Source organism: Semicossyphus pulcher, unplaced genomic scaffold (genome assembly GCF_022749685.1).
Source record: "Semicossyphus pulcher isolate SPU_LCO1_2020_fin unplaced genomic scaffold, fSemPul1.0.p SCAF_15, whole genome shotgun sequence".
Lineage (NCBI taxonomy): Eukaryota > Metazoa > Chordata > Actinopteri > Labriformes > Labridae > Semicossyphus > Semicossyphus pulcher.
Window position 1 is genome coordinate 451769 of NW_027211659.1, and position 18677 is coordinate 470445.

The window sequence follows — 18677 nt, forward strand, 5'->3', positions numbered from 1 at the left end:
GAGGGATGCCTAGAGCCATTTTTGGAAACAGCCCTTCCTGTTTCCCCTGGCAACCAATCTTATCACTACCATGTACCAGACACACACATGTAAAACACACACACACACACACACACACACACACACACACACACACACACGTGGACACAGTACACCACCAGCAGAGAGAGAGGATGATCTATGTCCAAAGGGATCAATTTGGCCCACACACGCTGTAATCCCTGCAGGACAACGGCGCTGTGACAAACAGCTGAGGAAAAATACAATTCTGCAGAGAGAAACAGAGCGACGACTACAGATCTGCTCTCATCCAACACGCCGCAAGACTGTTAAAAGCTGATTGGTTGAGAGGAACACACACAAGCACATGAGGACACCTTATGGGAACACACACACACACACACAGTAATTTGGGAGTCGTTCCGTCCACTTATTTAAAATGAAGGATGGAGGATGCTAACGTGATTAGCTTCAATATCAGTGGAGGGCAGAGAGAGGGCAACAATCACACACACACACACACGCACACACACACACACACACACACACACACACACACACACGTCTTTCGGGGATGACATGATTTTTATTGTTTTTTTCCGGGAAATGTTTTCATTGCTCAATAAAACAAGTTATTGATTAAAGAGTGATTAAGGTGATTGATCAGGGACTGGGGGTCAGTGTGAGGCTTCTTGCTCAGGATGCCTCACAGCAAACACAAATGTATTTAATATAATGAGTTAGATTGCTGTAAAAAGCTACTTAAATTAATTTGAACCATTTGAACTAAAGAAATGAACTGCACGTGCCTAAGTTAGTATTTCTCTTATTGTGATTTCTCTCACGATTATCAAACACTTACAGAATCTGTACAACCCAAACTGAGAGGTTCTGTAAGTCAATACATTTCAGTCATTTATTTAAGTCTTGAAAATATCGATTTTATTGAAGAAGTAAAACAAAACCTCTTCTTTCCTTGAAAACAAAAACGTGCTCATTTTCCGCTGATTGAAACACTGCCTCGTACTTTTCCCTCCCCTTTGATGCTAACGATGCTAACGATGTTGTTAGCGAGCAGTAATGGGTCGTCACTATTTAAAGGGACAGTTCAGGGTGCCGCTTGCAGAAAACGTTTCACATTGAATCATGCTTTTCTTCTGAAACTGTTAGAAATGTCCCCTCTCTGTCTAACTCATATAAATGCATATCAGACCACATCTCTGTGGAGGCTTTTATCCACCAGTTATTCATTTCCTTGGACACGTGTCACGCTTCCCCAACAAAGCTCAGGATGCTCTCATGTGTTCACGTCCCCTCTTGACTGTGCTGAACTTGGAGGAAGCTGTTGCATCAGCTGTCACACCGTCCTGTGTTTGGTGGGATATTGTTTCATCGAGGTGTCGCTCAGTTTTCTCACCATCAGCTGTTGCGTCACTTTTAGTCTGCTGGGCCTCTTTGCACCTCTGATGCTGCTAACTCTTTACGTAACGAGCTTCCAGTGGAAGTGACATCTGCTGCTTATCGTGTCTTTGTCGCTCAATATGTGGACACTGGCTGGCTGTAGATTTGTTTCACCATGGCTTTGTATGTTGGCATCATTTGGCTGCAGATCTGAGCCTCAGCTTTAGAGATGTTCTCTTACCAATTTTTCTTTTTCGATACTGATATCGAAACATTAGAAGTTTTTTGTCAAACTCGCCGGTACCCCTTACCGCATTTTGGGCATCAGAGGCCGATTGCACACAACTCCCGTTAGCTTGCAGCAGCAGCCTTCTCACAGAAGGCACAGCCTCCGATACCTCTCAAACACAGCAGCATACACTTTTGTCTGGTCAGTAAAGGATGCTGCAAGACTGTGTTTTATGGCTCGAGCAGGCTGTATTTTAAACATTCCTTCTCATTAGACGCTAAATATAATTACATTAAATATAATTCCCTTACAAATAATTAAAGAACGCCTGCAGTCCCAAAGGTGTCTTCTCGTCCAGACCAAGTCTGAGCCCCGTTTCTTCACAGACACACAGCTAACAGACTGTAAACAGCCCTGCATCACACCTGTCTCAGAAGGGCTCCTTTGAATCAGGTGTGCATGTATCACTAAACTTTAGTGTGCTGTAAAAACAGTACACTGGCATTGCTGTTAGTGTCCCTCATGGGGCAATTAAAGCAATTAAATGTATTCTCTCCGGTTATGTCATCAGGTCTGATGTGTGTTTAGGTGTTGGCTCACCTGCAAAGGATTGTAATTAATCATAAGTAGAATTCCTCAGAGAGAAAGAAACTGTGAGTGCATGAATATTGATTAGTGTGACTGTGTGCGTGTGTGTGCACCTCACACGCGATAACGTAAAGACAGAGATGCAGAGAAAGAGGAGATGAGGGAGCATAAATAAGAGATGGGGTGCTGTATGTCTGAAGGGTTATCTACAGGGAGACGGTCCTTTAAACACACACACACACACACACACACACACACAGAGGACAGGAGAGGAGGGGGAGAAGCTCTTAGCCTTTACTGAGGCGCTTCGCCTGTCAGCACATATCTGCCTCAAAGCAACATGAAGAGCTAAGAGCGAGAGAAAAAGAAAGAGAGGAGGAAAAAATTGCTGGAGTGAAGGAAAAAGTCAAGAAGGTGTGAGGGGACGAGAGAGCCGGAGTTAATGAGAGAGAGAGAGAGAGAAGAAGGAGGGAGGGAGGCGGCTTCTCATCCTTTCTCTGCCTTAAAGACGAGAGCAGAGCGATCTCCCCTCTCAGTGGCACCGCAGGCTGGAGAGGGAAAGCACCGGAACACAAATCTCTCTCTCTCTCTCTCTCTCTGTGTGTACAGTATCTCTCTCTTTCACTCACGCACCCTCCGTGTCCCCGCAGGTGATCACTCCGTTCCGTAGGCTCATCCTCTGTGCCGAGAACAGGAAAGAGATGGAGGACTGGATCAGCTCGCTCAAGTCCGTCCAGTCCAGGGAGCACTATGAGGTAAGAACTACCTCTTTCAATTCAACATGGATGCATGAGAGTTTGTGTGTGTGAGAGATGCAGGAGGGATGCAGCGGGAACAATAGATAGGCGTATCCTCTATTGACTTAGATGTTGCTGTTTTTATCAAATATTCACATGTTCCGATAAATGATTTCATCCTGTGAAGAAAAAGTAGACTCTGTTTTGAGCCCACACGTCTGTGCGAAGAGAAGAGGGAATAAAAGTTGCACGTTTTATGGCGTGATATCAACATTAAAGGGATCCAAGAAGTCTGTTTCTGCAGAGGCGACACACTCGTGTTGGGAGCCCCAAAACACCAGCGGACACGCTTTTACACACATGGATGCACACGTGCAGTCACAGGTGTGACTGTCAGAGATACATGGAGGAACACACACGCACACGCACACACACACACAGTATAATCTGAAAACAGACACATGTTGACAGTCTCCGAGCGCATGCTGGATTCTGCAGCAATTCCTCCACCAGTTATGACTCACCTAATAACATAAACGCAGCGATGGTGACGACTGCCCCGCCACTTATCACAGGTATCATTTAAACGCTTCTTTTCCTCGTCAGAGAGAACAGGCCAACTCAAAAACTCTGTAAACATCTGTAAGTATTTAGAGAATGTCACTGTCAAGAAAGAGAAGATGTAAGAGCAGTGTAAATCTTGGCTGTGTGTGGCGAGCGCAGGAAGAAGAGAGAGAGAGACTGCTGCATTTTAATGGCTTTGATTTGGGAGGGAAATCTTATATAAGACCCCTTCCCTCACCCCCTAACTGCACTGCAATGCAGCAGCACCCCCAGAGCTCACACACCACAGGGTACACACACGCGTGCATGCACACAAATGCAAACACACTCATGGATGCCAGGATGTCAACACAACAGTAATTACCTCATCTCGTGTAGGACTGTAAGAACCTAAGAGTGTTCCACTTTCATGAGCACCTGTTACAATCACACTTATGAAACGCAAAGTTCAGACAGACAGACACAACTCATATTAACTAAACTGTGGTGAAGAAGCATCCAGGTTTCCTGACCAGGTGTCACTTCTGGAGGACTGGGAAGCTTGTAGAGTCCTGATGTGTTTTTTCTTTGTGCCACAGTCAGATAATGTCGTCATGAGGCTCCTACAGAGCACTGAGACCTAAGGAGGAAATGAATGATTATTTTCATTAGAGAAAGCTAATACAGAAAGAATGAATGTTTCACGTCTGAAAGGTGTTTATATGTGCCAAATGTTTTGCATTGTTTCTCTCTTTCCTATTTTCTTGTTTCATTAAGAGTCATTCTGATATTTTTTTAAGCTTGAGCCCTGTTTTACATGTTTTGGTCTAAATGAGGAACACAAACACTTATTGGTCCAGTAGATTGTCTCAGCCGACAGCAGCACAACAGGCTGTAATGGCTGCAAAGTCATCTTTCAGTGCGTCCACTAAAAGTTCTAGTTGTTTCCACTGACAGGCTCAGATTGTTATTCTAAGTGTGTGACAACATGACAGAAAGGATCCCGACAGAGATAGACCTTTTTGTTACAGAGACGGTTACGTCGCTCGCTCCGAAACCACCAGACTCCACTGACTGAAACACTCATTTAACCACCTAGAAAACATGCCTTGATGGTCTACTACTGCCACAATTAATTGGTTTGTTTGTGTTAATGTGTTGCGTTGGATCCAAGTTAACCCTTTGACACAGCAGTGGAACACAACAATGCAAAGACATTAACTGATTGAGGCAGCGGTAGACCAGAAACTCACTTGTTCTTTGAGGTAAAATTGCTGTTTTTGTAAATGGAGTCTGGTGTGTGTGCAGAGAGCGATGTAACGTCTGTGTGTGGTTAAAACAATCATCTTCCTCTGTAACACAAAGGTCTATCTCTGTAGGGATCCTTTCTGTCATGTTGTCACACACTTAGAAGAACAATCTGAGCCTGTCAGTGGAAACAACGAGCCTTTAATTGGTAAAAACAGGCATTTTAAGTGGACCGAGTTTGATCAGGTACATTTACCTCCAAGGACATGTTGCTGCCATTGCAGCCTGTTTTTCTGCTGCCAGCTGAAACAGCTCCAAAACTTTTGTACCTGTTAATCATAAAGAACCCAAAAAGCCAGGTTTGAAAACCAACTTGAATATTTGTGCTACTTAATATGATGCAGTAATTTAAATGATTCCATAATTCATTGATTATTCTGTTATCGTGATGATGCTCTGTTCTTGCCTTGTGACTGTGATCCCAGTGCTGCCAACCTGTTTTAACTTCTCCTTTACTAGACGGCACAGTTTAATGTGGAACATTTCTCAGGGATGCACAACTGGTACGCCTGCTCCCACGCACGGCCCACCTTTTGCAACGTCTGTAAAGATAGCTTGTCCGGGGTCACGTCTCACGGCCTCTCCTGCGAAGGTAGGTCATGCACACAGACACTTACGCACGCTTACTGTCATACATTTGAATTCCTGTTTGCTGTAATGCTTTTGGACACATTTTTCCTTTGAAGCATCTCTCACTCATTTGTGCATCTCTTAGTTGCTCATAGACAAACTTCTGACCCTGTATTTAAAGCCACTAGAAATCTAAATGGGTGTAATTTAGGGTCTTACATAAGTAATACCAGGCTTCTTAAATAAACTTAATCCACATTTGAAGTCTCCACATTGAAGAATCCACATTGTAGTTTTTGCAGCAGATCAGTTGGAAGCCTCTTGGCGGCTTTATACCTGCGTTGGGAAGGTGTATGACTGTGTTACGTAAGGCCTTTATGGAAGGGAGGAAGTCTTTGTCCAAGTGGAGCAGATTGCAAATACTGGAACCAGCGTGAGTCTTTGAAAGCTCGGGGTCGTGGAGTCGGTTGCCCATCAAACTGTCAGCTTGAAGTAGAGGGATTGAAAAGAGCTTGTGGTGAGCTGCCATTAACGCCGCACAGACCGATGAATGTATGTCAGTCTGCATCCTGATGCTTTGATGTCACGCTGGGCGTTAGGTAAGCGTTGACTCAGGCTTTGTCAATTTGTTTTTAGCTTCTCACATCTCTCCTTTTAGCCGTAACGGGAGCAAAAACTGTTAATGGATTCTGTGGATGACGCCACATCTCCTCACCTCGTCTGTGAGAGGAGCGTGAAGTCGGGTGTTAAGGGGGGAAAAGGTTTGACGGGAGAGGTCGGCACTGTTTTTCTCCTTTCTTTAGCTGGTGTGAAGCTTCAGTGACAGGCAGCAGGCCTTAATGAGCACCATCTGCATATCCTCTCCTTCTAATTGTGCTAATGCTCCCCTGTGAGTGCGTGTGTGTGTGCGTGTGTGTGTGTGTGTGTGTGTAGATTCATGTCAGCCTGGTTGGGTGTGTGTGTGTGTGCATTAAGAGCCTCTTCAGTCAGTGCTCGTTATCCTCTACAGAGAGGTCCTCTCATATTCAGAGCTGAGGAGAGCGAGAGAAGACATGCAGTCATTTCATGCATTAAAATGATCTTCATCAGCTTTCACAGCTCCGGACTCTTTGAACAACAACAGGAAGAAAATCAGGGCCAAGCAGAAGAAACAGAGGAGGACACTGAACACTGAGAGTTTGACTTCTTTTATTATCTACAATTCATTGTTTAAAAAACCTGCAAAAAGAGACAAATCCACCCCCCAACTTTATTCTCAAAAAGCAAAAAAAAAACTCGATATACTCGACATTTTAAGTTTAATCTAAACATTTTGACTTTATTCTAAGAACTTGTATCTCATTGTCGACGTCTGACTTCATTCTCAAAAATTAAAATGTCTCTGGTTTCGCTCAGCGGCTGAATCACATGACCCACATACGGAGGCTACAGTCCCACCCTCGGCCCCTCTCCTGTCGCCCCCACTCTCTCCTCCCTCGTTTCAGACGCTCACTACTGATTTTGACTCACAGCGTCACTGCTTCACGACTAATCCCTATGGAAGTTAATTGGCCGAAGAAATTATCGCACAATCGCTGTATCGTGATATTATCGTTATCGTAACGCTGCGACGCCCACCGTTAGTCTGAACATTCCAGCTTTGTCTCCAGATTTCAGCTCAGTTCTCAGAACATCGTGCACTAACACGACACATGGACTTCATTTCTAACATTTTGACTTTATTCTCAAAGTGCAAAAACAAAAATACGGAAGCCCTAAGCGGACATCTATCCATCCATTTTTTTTATAACGAGTAATTATCGGTTGTTTTCTCAGGATCTCGATGTATTTATCTCGAGATAACAACGCGGCACCACCATAATGTCGGATGATCATAACTCGCACCCTCAGAGCTGCAGAAGCACAAAACGGACACAGAAACAGATGACCTCATGAGTGTGGGCGGTGGCAGCACGGCAGGTCCTGCTCGGTAACATCAGTGAGCAGCCTGTCGGTCTGTTTCACAGATCGACAGAAAATTATCCCGTTATCACGAGAAAAGCAGCTTCGTTATCTCGAGATAACGAGATAAATAAGTCGTTATCACGGGAAAACAGAGAAAATGAAATGTATGGATTTATGTCCACTTAGGGCTTCCGTATTTTTCTGTCCCGTTGTGCCTGGCCCGAATATACGCTGTCGTTAAAACATGGAGTCAAAGTTTACGGTGGACACAAGGAGCTCTGTGTTGGACCATCTTACATTGGATTTCTGAATATCCAGCGCTCATTGTGTTTACCATGAATACATTGGTATATAGATTAAGCTATAGACTGACAATGAGAACAGAACTGAAGTGACTAATACGAGGCAGGGAGGGGGGGAAGATGAGCGCGTAAGAGGGAAAGAATGATGGAGAGATGGAGCGAGAACAGAAGAGGGCAGGAGAGTGTCTCTATTAAACGCCCGGAGCAGACAGACAAACAGTTTCACAGCAATCAGCGCAGCTTAGATTTCCCTTCGATTTCCTGCGCAGGACGCTCGCCGGGGATTGATCTGTGCTACCCAGCCAGAAACACACACTCACACGAGCTCTTCTGTCTCTATTTCACACACACACACACACTCGTCGTCCTGCAGACAGTGTTTTGCTCCTGTCTGCTCGGTGAACGCTCAGGGTTCGGCCCAGCCATTAACAGGCGGTGCTATCACGTCCTCTGGATTCTCTTAATGCTCTGCTAATGCTCTCTAATAGCATTTAGCGGTAGACAAGATTGAAACATCAATTGTTGCTCCCGGATATGACTTTGACTTAGTTTGTAGTAAATCTGTGTAGACGGCCTAATGACGAGAGAGTGTGTGTGTGTGTGTGTGTGTGTGTGTGTGTGTGTGTGTGTGTGTGTGTGTGTGTGTGTGTTTGCGTGTGCGTGTGTGAGGCTGGGTGGGGTGCCTAGAAGCTCGCTGAAGTACAGACATGAGTCTAAGTGCCTCATCTCTAATGGAGGCAAAGGCGGGAACAGTCTATACGTCTTCACAGGAGATTTTCATGTTATATTTACATTCACTCGTGCTTCTTATTCAGGTCAGCCTGCATTCAGCACGTTAAAGTCACATGTGTGAAATGTGAAAGTGCTTTCCTGGTTCGAGCAGCGGCGTCTCATGCACACTGACTAAATATTGATGTTGCGACGGGCAGATGTTTTTAAAGTCACTTCATAACTGGTTGAGATGCAGAAGGCTCTTTGTGCGTCATTGATGTGACGGCACTAATGTGAGACTTTTATAAGCAGGTGTCTTCTGGCTCTATAATCAATAATATGAATTAAATAAGACAGACTCTGCTGAGGGCAGCTCGAGGCCAGATGCTGCAAAACAGAAGTCCCCCTCCTAAGATAGACTCCTCCCTGTTGTTAGCGCGAGCACGAGATGATAACCAAATGTGACAAAACAAAAGTCAGCCGAACTATAAAACTATGTCCATGAAAATATGATGTGAACTTTTCTGTACACCAGATCAGATTGCAGATTTGATGCCGCCAAATGTTAGCTGCTTTTCAGCAGGTGTGTTCAGGCTGCTGTCTTGTGCAGTTTGCGGAGCCGCACTCTGTTTCCTGTCTCTGTTTGAGATCCATGCATCCATCCATTATCTATACAGCTTATCCTGGTTAGGGTCTCAGGCGGGCTGGAGCCAGCTGTCATTGGGCGAGAGGCGGGGTTACACTTGGACAGGTTGCCTATCAATCAGAGGGCTAACACTGAAGCCGCTTTCCCACTGTTCCAAAATCCCACTAGCAGCCGGCTTTTTTGCTTAATGGGAAAGGTTACAATCGGCATTCAGACCCGGGTCACATGACTCTGCAGTAGACCCAGGTAATTATCGCCTCGGCTGATGGGAACACAAATCCCATGTTGACACGTTAATCTCCGCCCCCTTTCCGGCGAGATGCTTTGCTCCTTGTCGCGCCAAGTTTGATAAACAGACTGAATGAGTAACAGATACAATAAAGACATAACCACCGTAACATCTTCTCTGGTTACTAACCCTGTCTTCGGCGCGTTTGTGACGTCAGACGGTGACGCAGCAGAAAAGAGACCGACAGGAGGAAACTTCACTGACAATGGGAAAAGAGACAATCGGCATTTATAAGTGGTTCTTCCCGGGTCTGAAAAACCTGGGTCAACACGCTAAATTAGGTGTGAAAGGGGTCTGAGAGACAGACACGCTCACATTCACACCTACGAGCATACGTTATCAGTCTTCTCGCCTCACTTTGGAAGGGAAGAGAATAAAAGTATTTCTCTAAGTATTCTTTAAAAACCCATCAAACATGTTGGCATAGCTACGTAGCTACACTCGGATAAGTTGGCCTTTTATTATCTGAAACATGAGCTCGGCACTTTTTTGAACTTGTAGAGGACGTGTGTTCAGTAATACAGATCAAATATCTCATGTTTCTGGTTTCTTCAACATTTCACTGATGCTTTAAAGCTTTCTGTGATCTTCTCAAACTTCACTGTAGCTGTCAAAAGGTCAAAACTGCCAATTGCACATCGCAAATGCGTCTAGGCTTACTGTACATGCAGTACCTCTGGGTTTATGTCAGCCTACATGTTCAGGATGCAGAGGGATACAGGTAAATAAGTGAAAGGAAAAGGGACTATGTGGTCGGCTTAATCCTGATCCTCCTGATCTCTGGGATGAGGCTATTTACTGTAGGAGGATTATGGTGGAGTCTATTACGTGTAGCAGGCTTTTACTCTCACCTGTTCATCTTTTCAAGTGTGCTCCAGGGTTTAAGGTGCTTCTGAAGTCTGCTTCCTGTTGCTTGTTAGAGATAATGGATTGAGACCTGTGATGTGCAGCTAAGTCCTCGCGCTTTGCTTCGGCCTGCCAGTGCAGAACAGGCTTAGGGAGGGGAGTAATTACGCCCACTGACATCTCATTAAGGCGTGATTCATTAGAAGGCGGCACTTTGTGGGGCGTGTCTGTTTCTGACTCATGCATCAGTGTCCACTCAGAGCACCTCAGCTCTCTCTATAACGAGATCTATGAAATTAAGTATTCAGTGTATAATTAGCCCGGAAGCTTTTAAATTGATCTCATACGTTCCCTCCAATAACACCTGGGCACCAGCATAATGAAATACCTTCTGCTTGGTGCTAAACGTCCTGGATCTAAAGGTGCAGAACTGATCAGTGTGTGGATTTCTTTGTGTTTTTCAGTGTGCAAATTCAAAGCCCACAAACGCTGTGCAGTCAGAGCCACCAACAACTGTAAATGGACCACGCTGGCCTCCATAGGGAAGGACATCATAGAGGATGAGGACGGGGTAAGTTTGCATGGTGTTATCTATTCTTTAATGTGAGGCATGTTTGTGTTAAAGCTGCTAACGATGACGACACTGACACAGAGATGCTACTTTGGGGACTTGTACTACTGCAGAATCACTCCTTCCAATTGGCTGCAGATTGATCTGTGGTGCATGTAGGCAAGATATGTAGGCAAGTGAAAAACAGCAAAGTAAGATTTCCCCCAACGCCGCTCCGTCATGACTTTTGTTCCTAGAACGGCATTCCTGTTCTTTCTTGTGTATTTCCAAACGTCCCTGTGTTTCCTCCCATTTTAACTTCTAGTTGATGCATCAGACCAGGGCTCTATAAATAAAGTTGAGTTGAGTTAGTTGCTGCCAACTGTGTCTGAACTTCATTAGAAAACTTTATCTAGAAAGTTTGTAACCTGTGAGGGTTTAAGTTGTTCTGGAGTCTTTTTCCCAAAGAAAAAGAAAAAGAACATTCTGGGAAAATGCTGAATTACTGTCTTGTGTTGTTTTTCCAATAGAAATGCATTTTTATTTTTCAGTGTAAAACATTAAAACGAGTGTTCTCCTACACAAACATCAGTATTAGAAAAAGAAGAGAGCGGTGCTCTTAGAAGAAATGATGCCTCTAAGTATAAAACTTCCCTTGAACTCTGTGTGTGTGTGTGTGTGTGTGTGTGTGTGTGTGTGTGTGTGTGTTGATCCTGCAGATTGCGATGCCTCACCAGTGGTTGGAAGGAAACCTGCCTGTCAGTGCCAAGTGTGCCGTGTGTGATAAGACGTGTGGCAGCGTGCTGAGACTGCAGGACTGGCGCTGCCTCTGGTGCAAAGCGATGGTGAGACATCTGACACATGTGCACAAATCATGAATGCTTTCATTTCTTTTTTAAATTTAAAAATGATGAGAGACGCTGATCGTTTTAATGTGAACATGTCAAACATAAAGAAGCATGCATTTCTCTGAATGTGCCCAGCTTTGCCAAGAGGCTGCTGTCCCTCAGTTTGCTCGAGGCAGATGTTAACATTCACCTGAAAACAGATCTAAGAGTTTGTTATCAACACAATAATTCTTCATCTGTTTCTTTAAAATCACCAAACTTACTGCGATTTTTACGTCATAAAGACAGAAAAATAAAGTCTCACTTATCTTCATTGAACCTTTGCTGCTGTTGTCGTAGGTGCACACAGCCTGCATGGACCTGTACCCTCGCAAGTGTCCTCTCGGTCAGTGCAAAGTCTCCATCATCCCCCCCACCGCGCTCAACAGCATCGACTCAGATGGTAGGCACCACACACACACACACACACACACACACACACACACACGATGCAATCACCCTGACTCACTCAGAGGGTCAGAGGTCACAGAAGTCACCTGTGAGCAGTCGCATTTCAGAAATGAGTAAATGAGATTGCAGCCCATTTGTTGGACTGATGTCTTCTCTGTGAACTTTGACCTTCTTTTCCGTCACACGGAGCGATGAGGAGGAGGAGAGTGAGAGTGTGATGATACACTCAGGCATCATTTCCCCATCACCATCCTCCTGCAGACTGCTGGAGCATGTTGGCCGGAAAACAGAAGGAACAAGACGACAGTGTTATTTTGCTGTTGGTCTGAACATCAAAGCCTCTTATGAGGTTGTGCTGTCATAATATGGAGGACAAAAGCTGCCAAAATCCAGCAGTTAAGCAGTTAAAGCAGTTAATAAGCTGTTAAATCTGACAAAAATAATATTAGAAATAAATTTAGGCATCGTTCAAATTCTTATTTCTGTTTTTATTTGCTTCATATCACAAAAACAGCGCCTCTCTTTTTTAGAGAGAGAGATACATAACACTGCTTTGTGTTTCAGGATGTTGCCTGTTTCTTGCACAGCGAGGTGGTTAAATATAGCTCTATCTAACACTTCCACTTCGTTCTAAGGGCTTCAAATAGATCTTCAGACGAGAGAGTGTGAAAAGAATAATGATTAGATGCTGTAAAAATGGACACACACGCTCACCCTGTCACATTTAATGAAAGCGCACGAGCTCACAGACACCACAGCAGAAGAAGAGGAGCTCTGCAGCTGGCTGCAAGACCCCCGAGGCTTCCTCCAGGCTCTCTGTTCAACACAGTGTGTGTGCTGCTTCTGTGTGTCTTTGTTCATACATGCATACATCTATATGTGTGTGTGTGTGAGTGTGTGTGAGTGCATATGTTTAATTGCATGTGTGTGCCTTTCAGAGCCAACATTAAAGCCGTTTTAGATGAAGATTGACACCTGTGAGACAGACTCTGATAAGCGTGTGTGATTGGATTACTGGGTCTCACACACACACACACACACACACACACACACACACACACACACACACACACACACACACACACATGCACATATGCAGTCCACACAGTGCATACGGAGTCTACAAAGAGCCCGATCAGCTAATTGGTAGATGGATAAAAAAAGAGGCAGAGAAAGGGAGGATAAGAAACAAGCAGGGAAAAAAGGGAAGAATGAATAAAAAAGACAATACATCCACTCTCTCCATCCCTCTGCATCTCCTCACGTTCCAGGACCCCCTCTGCCCAAATGCACGCTGGGAAGCGGGGGAGTCTGCTTGTAATTGGCTGGGAGGCGGGCTCTAGCACGTGCTGGTGCGATGTGACTCCCCCCCTCCTCTCCTTCCCTCTCTCCTTCTCTTCCTCTCCCCCTCCCTCAGCCCATCCTTGTGAGAGATCACAGACAGAGAGAGGGGAAAATCGAAGAGGGGAGACGGAGAGATTCGAGAGCAGGAGGAAGACGAGAAGGAGGATGCAGAAGAGGGAGTGCCAGCAGTAGACAGCAGTGACACACACTATTATATGCACGAAGCTGTCAACACAGTGGGAGTGTGCAGATTAAGCACAGAAACCTGTTGTTGCATTACCTCCTACAGATTAGTGTATATACGTGTGTGTGTGTGTGTGTGTGTTTATGCTCTACAATGCATCCCAACACGTGTTTTTTGCATGTGACCCGCTGCTGTGTGTTATTGCGTTCAGTCTCACGCAATCCGACTTTGATGAGGTTGTTGAACGATGACAGTCGCTTCACGCCGGCTGCTGCGTCCTCCATGCTGCTCTATTTTGAGCTGTTTCATGTTTCCTCGTTTTAGAACATTAAAGGAAGAATTTGAGTCAGACAGACAATTTATTCCCAAACTTTGCCTCAGGGGGCTACAGAATCCTCCCTTGAAAGACCCTTAAACAGAAGAAATGGGAGAAACCTTAATGAGAGCAAAAGAGAAAGAGTCTGTGACGGCCGATTGTAAACATACGTGAAGGATATGATCTTGGTGGACCTGCAGCGACTTCTGTCTGCCACCTGCCTCCTCCCCTTCAGTAATCTCTCCTCCGTCCTCTTGAATGGGTCCTGGATATCCATCTCAGCTCGTTAGGGTTGGGCCGATTAATGATGGATGCAGTCGTCAATCACCTCCTCTGTTGTGATTTCTCCTCAGGCTTCTGGAAGGCCACCTGTCCCCCGTCCTGTGCCAGTCCCCTCCTGGTCTTTGTCAACTCGAAAAGCGGAGACAACCAGGGAGTGAAGTTCCTGCGACGCTTCAAGCAGCTCCTCAACCCGGCTCAAGTCTTTGACCTGGTCAACGGCGGGCCGCACCTCGGGTGAGGAAAACACACTCCCAAAGTCTGATGTGTGAAGACAGACACATACAACATCTATGAATATATATGCATGTATATATAAATGCAGTTTCCAGTCTCAGCTCACAGAATAAGTGTGTCTGTTGTTGTCAGTCTGCGCCTGTTTCAGAAGTTCGATAACTTCCGGATCCTGGTGTGCGGAGGAGACGGGAGCGTGGGCTGGGTGCTCTCAGAGATCGACAAACTCAATCTGCACAAACAGGTACTTTATGAAGCAGCAGGGCCGTGTGTTCGCAGGAAACTGACTGTAAGATATGCAGCACGCTGCACGAGTTACAGTTCAATATATTGGGTTTTTGCTTTACCGTAAGCAAGGTGATATGTTGTCATTTTTTTGTATAATTTGGGGAAAAGAGTTGTGGTATAAAGATGCTTAAAAGTTTAAATCGTTACTTTCTAATGCAGAACTGCTGGTCTGCACTTATTTCTCACAGTTCCTGTAACATCCAACATCGGAGCACAAAGCACATAAACATAAACACATAAAGTAGATTCATCTCTGCTTTAAACTGCAGAAACTGCCAGTAGAAACAGATCCTGGTACATATTCCTGCTCAGCTGAGCCTCTGCCTCTGCTCTGGCCAGCTCACATTAAGACACACATTCACACACACGCACACACACACACACAGTCATGCATGCACACACACACCTCTTGCAGTAGCGTGTATTCCCTGATGCCACATAAACCCCCCACCGTCATGTGTTGCAGTGCCAGTTGGGGGTGTTGCCCTTGGGCACGGGCAACGATCTGGCCCGGGTGCTGGGCTGGGGCCCGTCCTGCGACGATGACACCCAGCTGCCCCAGATCCTGGAGAAGCTGGAGAGGGCCAGCACCAAGATGCTGGACCGCTGGAGCATCATGACCTACGAGATTAAGATCCCACCCAAACACAGCTGCCCCACCACGCCTGAGGGAACCGACGACTGCCAGGTAACTCACAGGAGCTGACAGACCTTCACACGCATCAGCAGATACAATCAGACCCAGCGGGGCTCCCAGACAGGCCGACAGAGGAGGGGGGGGGCTGAGCACGTGCTGGATATAGTGCCTGACAGTTTATTTTCAGCTTCACCCTAGCTGAGGTTGAAAACACGACAAAGGGAGAGGAGTTCCCCACAACGTGCTCAGAGTATACACATCTAAGATCTGCAATCTTTAAAGTACTGATGAGAGATGACTGATGACTCATGCATGCTGTGTTTCCTCTCCAGTTTCACATTTCAGCCTACGAGGACTCAGTGGCTGCTCACCTCACAAAGATCCTCAACTCTGAGCAGCACTCTGTGGTCATCTCCTCTGCCAAGTGAGTGCTCTTAACCAACCAGCCTGAGAGCAAACAGGCTGACCAGAGTCAACACCAGGACACAATAACCAACTTCAGAAACATCAGTGCATTTCAACAACTCAGATTTTACTGACATTGCACCATCACAAGAACACGACACAAACACGCTGCTGCTGTCTTCCTCTGTTTCAGGATCCTGTGTGAAACTGTGAAGGATTTTGTTGCCAAAGTGGGGAAAGCGTATGAGAAGAGTTCAGAGAACGCGGAGGAGTGCGACACCATGTCTCTCAAAGTAAGCTGCTAACACAAGCTGTTACTGTCCATCATGTGTCTGTGCTGAAGCCCCCTCCCTGTATTAACCTCCTCTGTGTCTCCTCTCCTCCTCAGTGTGCCATCCTCAATGAGAAGCTGGACTCCCTCCTGCAGACCCTCAACACAGAGTGCCAGGCTCTGCCTCCTCTTCCCCACTCCACCCCTCCTATAGTGGAGGAGGAGCAGGAGGAGGAGGAGGAGGAAGAGGAGGAGGCCAGCGAAGAGAGCCTGACGGAGCTGAAGGAGAAGCTGGAGGAGGAGGAGACGGAGAAAGGAGGAGGAGGTTCCCCGCACCAGCTGTTCAAGAGCAGGGAGCAGCTGATGCTCCGGGCCAACAGTCTGAAGAAAGCTGTGCGGCAGATCATCGAGCAGGCCGAGAGAGGTAACAGAGGAGGTTATCATTATTATTATTATTATTATAGTTATTATTATTATTATTATCAGAGTTATTATTATTATTATTATAGTTATTATTATTATTATTATAGTTATTATTATTATTATTATCAACATTATTATTATTAGAGTTATTATTATTATAGTTATTATTATTATTATTAGAGTTATTATTATTATTATAAGGGTTATTATTATTATTATTATTATTATTATTATTATTATAGTTGTTATTATTATTATTATTATTATTAGAATTATTAGAATTATTATTATTAGAATTATTATTATTATTATTTGAGTTATTATTATTATTATAGTTATTATTATTATTATTATAGTTATTGTTATTATTATAGTTATTATTGTTATTGTTATTATTATTATAGTTATTGTTATTATTATAGTTATTATTACAGTTATTGTTATTATTATAGTTATTATTATTATTATTATTATTGTTAGAGCTATTATTATTATTATGATTTGAGTTATTATTATGGTTATTATTATTGTTATTATTATTATTTGAGTTATTATAATTATTATTATTATTATTATTATTTGAGTTATTATTATGATTATTATTATTATTATTATTTGAGTTATTATTATTATTATTATTATTATTATTGTTATTATTATTGTTATTATTAGTATTTGAGTTATTATAATTATTATTATTATTATTATTTGAGTTATTATTATTGTTATTATTATTATTATTATTATTATTGTTATTATTATTATTTGAGTTATTATTATTATTATTATTATTATTATTGTTAGAGTTATCATTACAGTTTTTCTGCGGAGGAAACAAATGAAGCAGCATTCTGCCTCAGTTTTAAAGTCTGGTTCTGAGGTGGTTTGTGAAGCTTGTGCAGAAATCAGAGAGATCTCCTGACTGTTCCAACAGACTTCATCTCTACGTCTAGATGTATGATCAGTGTCTTCTGACGTCACCAAAATGTACAAACTTATTTGATTGGATGTCTAAATAGCAATAACAGTGTTCTACATCATCTCTAATGGACTGCAGCAGAGGCTTTGTGCACTTATAGGATTAATCTTGGCTGAAGAAGGTCTCTGTAATGTTATATTTATGCATCCTTTGTTGTCTGTATCTAGTTGTTGATGAGCAGAACTCCCACACAGACGACACCGAGCTGCCGTCTCCCATCGAGTTCAGGAAGGACAGCGAGGAGGAGAACAGAGACAGTGAGAAGGATGAAGACACCAAGGAGCTGGAAGCAGTGCCATGTGAGTGCAGACACCGCTGCTGCTGCTCAGCCCACAGTTTGTTATCTGTGACCTGCTTTTAAAACCTTTTACCTGCTTGGCTCTGATGCGTTTCAATCCTGGGAGACTTCCAGAACCTGTTCACCTTTGGCTGTTTGACTTCCAGATCTTCTCTTGCCAGCTCGCTTTGTTCTCAGTGACTGTCCTGTAAAGCTCATTTCGTCTAAAGGGTAGTTGTGTTATTTTTAAAAGTGGGTCATTTTTGTAAATAGTTTAAAAAGATTAGGAATGCTTTTGTAGATTTTTTCAACCAATCGGCACAGAACAGGCTGTAATGGCTGCAGTGTAATCTTTCGTGGAAAATGCACCTGTTGTATACGTCCACATGAAGTTCTTCTTTTTAACACTGACAGGCTCAGATTGTTCTTCTAAGTGTCTGACAGCATGACAGAAAGGATCCCGACAGAGACAGACCTTTTTGTAAACTAGTTAATATGTTTTTTTTAACCAGAAACAACTTTTCATCCATGTCTTAAAAGCCACCAGACTCCACTGACAAAAACGGTTGTTTTTTTCTGCAGAACACGAGCGTTGCTGGTCTCCTGCTGCCTCAGCTCGTTAGTTTGTGTGTTACTGTTTGTTTCATAAATATTGTGTAGGATCCAACGAACCATTTAAAACACCAAATAACAATGAGAAACTAAACCAATCTGAGCCTGTCAGTGGAAACAACAAGAACTTTTAGTGGACGGATTTTGATTGGGCGTATTTGCAACCATTACAGCCTAGTTCTTGGCTGAAGTAATAAATTGGAGTGATTACTTATTAGTAATTTAAAACCAATAATATGTGAAAACACAGTGGGTTTAGAAAGACCAAATTTTGCATGTTAGAAAACATTCACCATCTCCTTCTGTCTCCAGAGAGAGGAGAACATTCCTTTCTCATCACAAAGACCAGCAGGAGGACAAACATACAAACATATAGAAGTCAGTGTTGTTCTGACTCTGTCTTTTAAACAGAGGAATCATTTTGTGAAGTACTGTAGATGCAGTTGGAGTTCAAACTGGTTTTAAA

General features: G+C 43.8%; 1 protein-coding gene across 3 annotated transcripts in view; it reads left to right on the top strand.

Annotated features, from left to right (window-relative positions):
- The window catches only part of dgkh (diacylglycerol kinase, eta), a 53438-nt gene that overhangs the window by 20760 nt on the left and 14001 nt on the right, over positions 1-18677 (top strand). For all 3 annotated transcript variants that reach the window (XM_069663550.1, XM_069663549.1, XM_069663551.1), the window contains 12 exons: positions 2869-2973; positions 5266-5398; positions 10579-10685; positions 11384-11509; positions 11852-11954; positions 14160-14322; positions 14455-14563; positions 15074-15295; positions 15577-15668; positions 15843-15942; positions 16038-16344; positions 17490-17621. In XM_069663550.1, the coding sequence (XP_069519651.1) occupies positions 2869-2973; positions 5266-5398; positions 10579-10685; positions 11384-11509; positions 11852-11954; positions 14160-14322; positions 14455-14563; positions 15074-15295; positions 15577-15668; positions 15843-15942; positions 16038-16344; positions 17490-17621 (1699 nt within the window). The remainder of the gene's footprint in view (positions 1-2868; positions 2974-5265; positions 5399-10578; positions 10686-11383; positions 11510-11851; positions 11955-14159; positions 14323-14454; positions 14564-15073; positions 15296-15576; positions 15669-15842; positions 15943-16037; positions 16345-17489; positions 17622-18677) is intronic.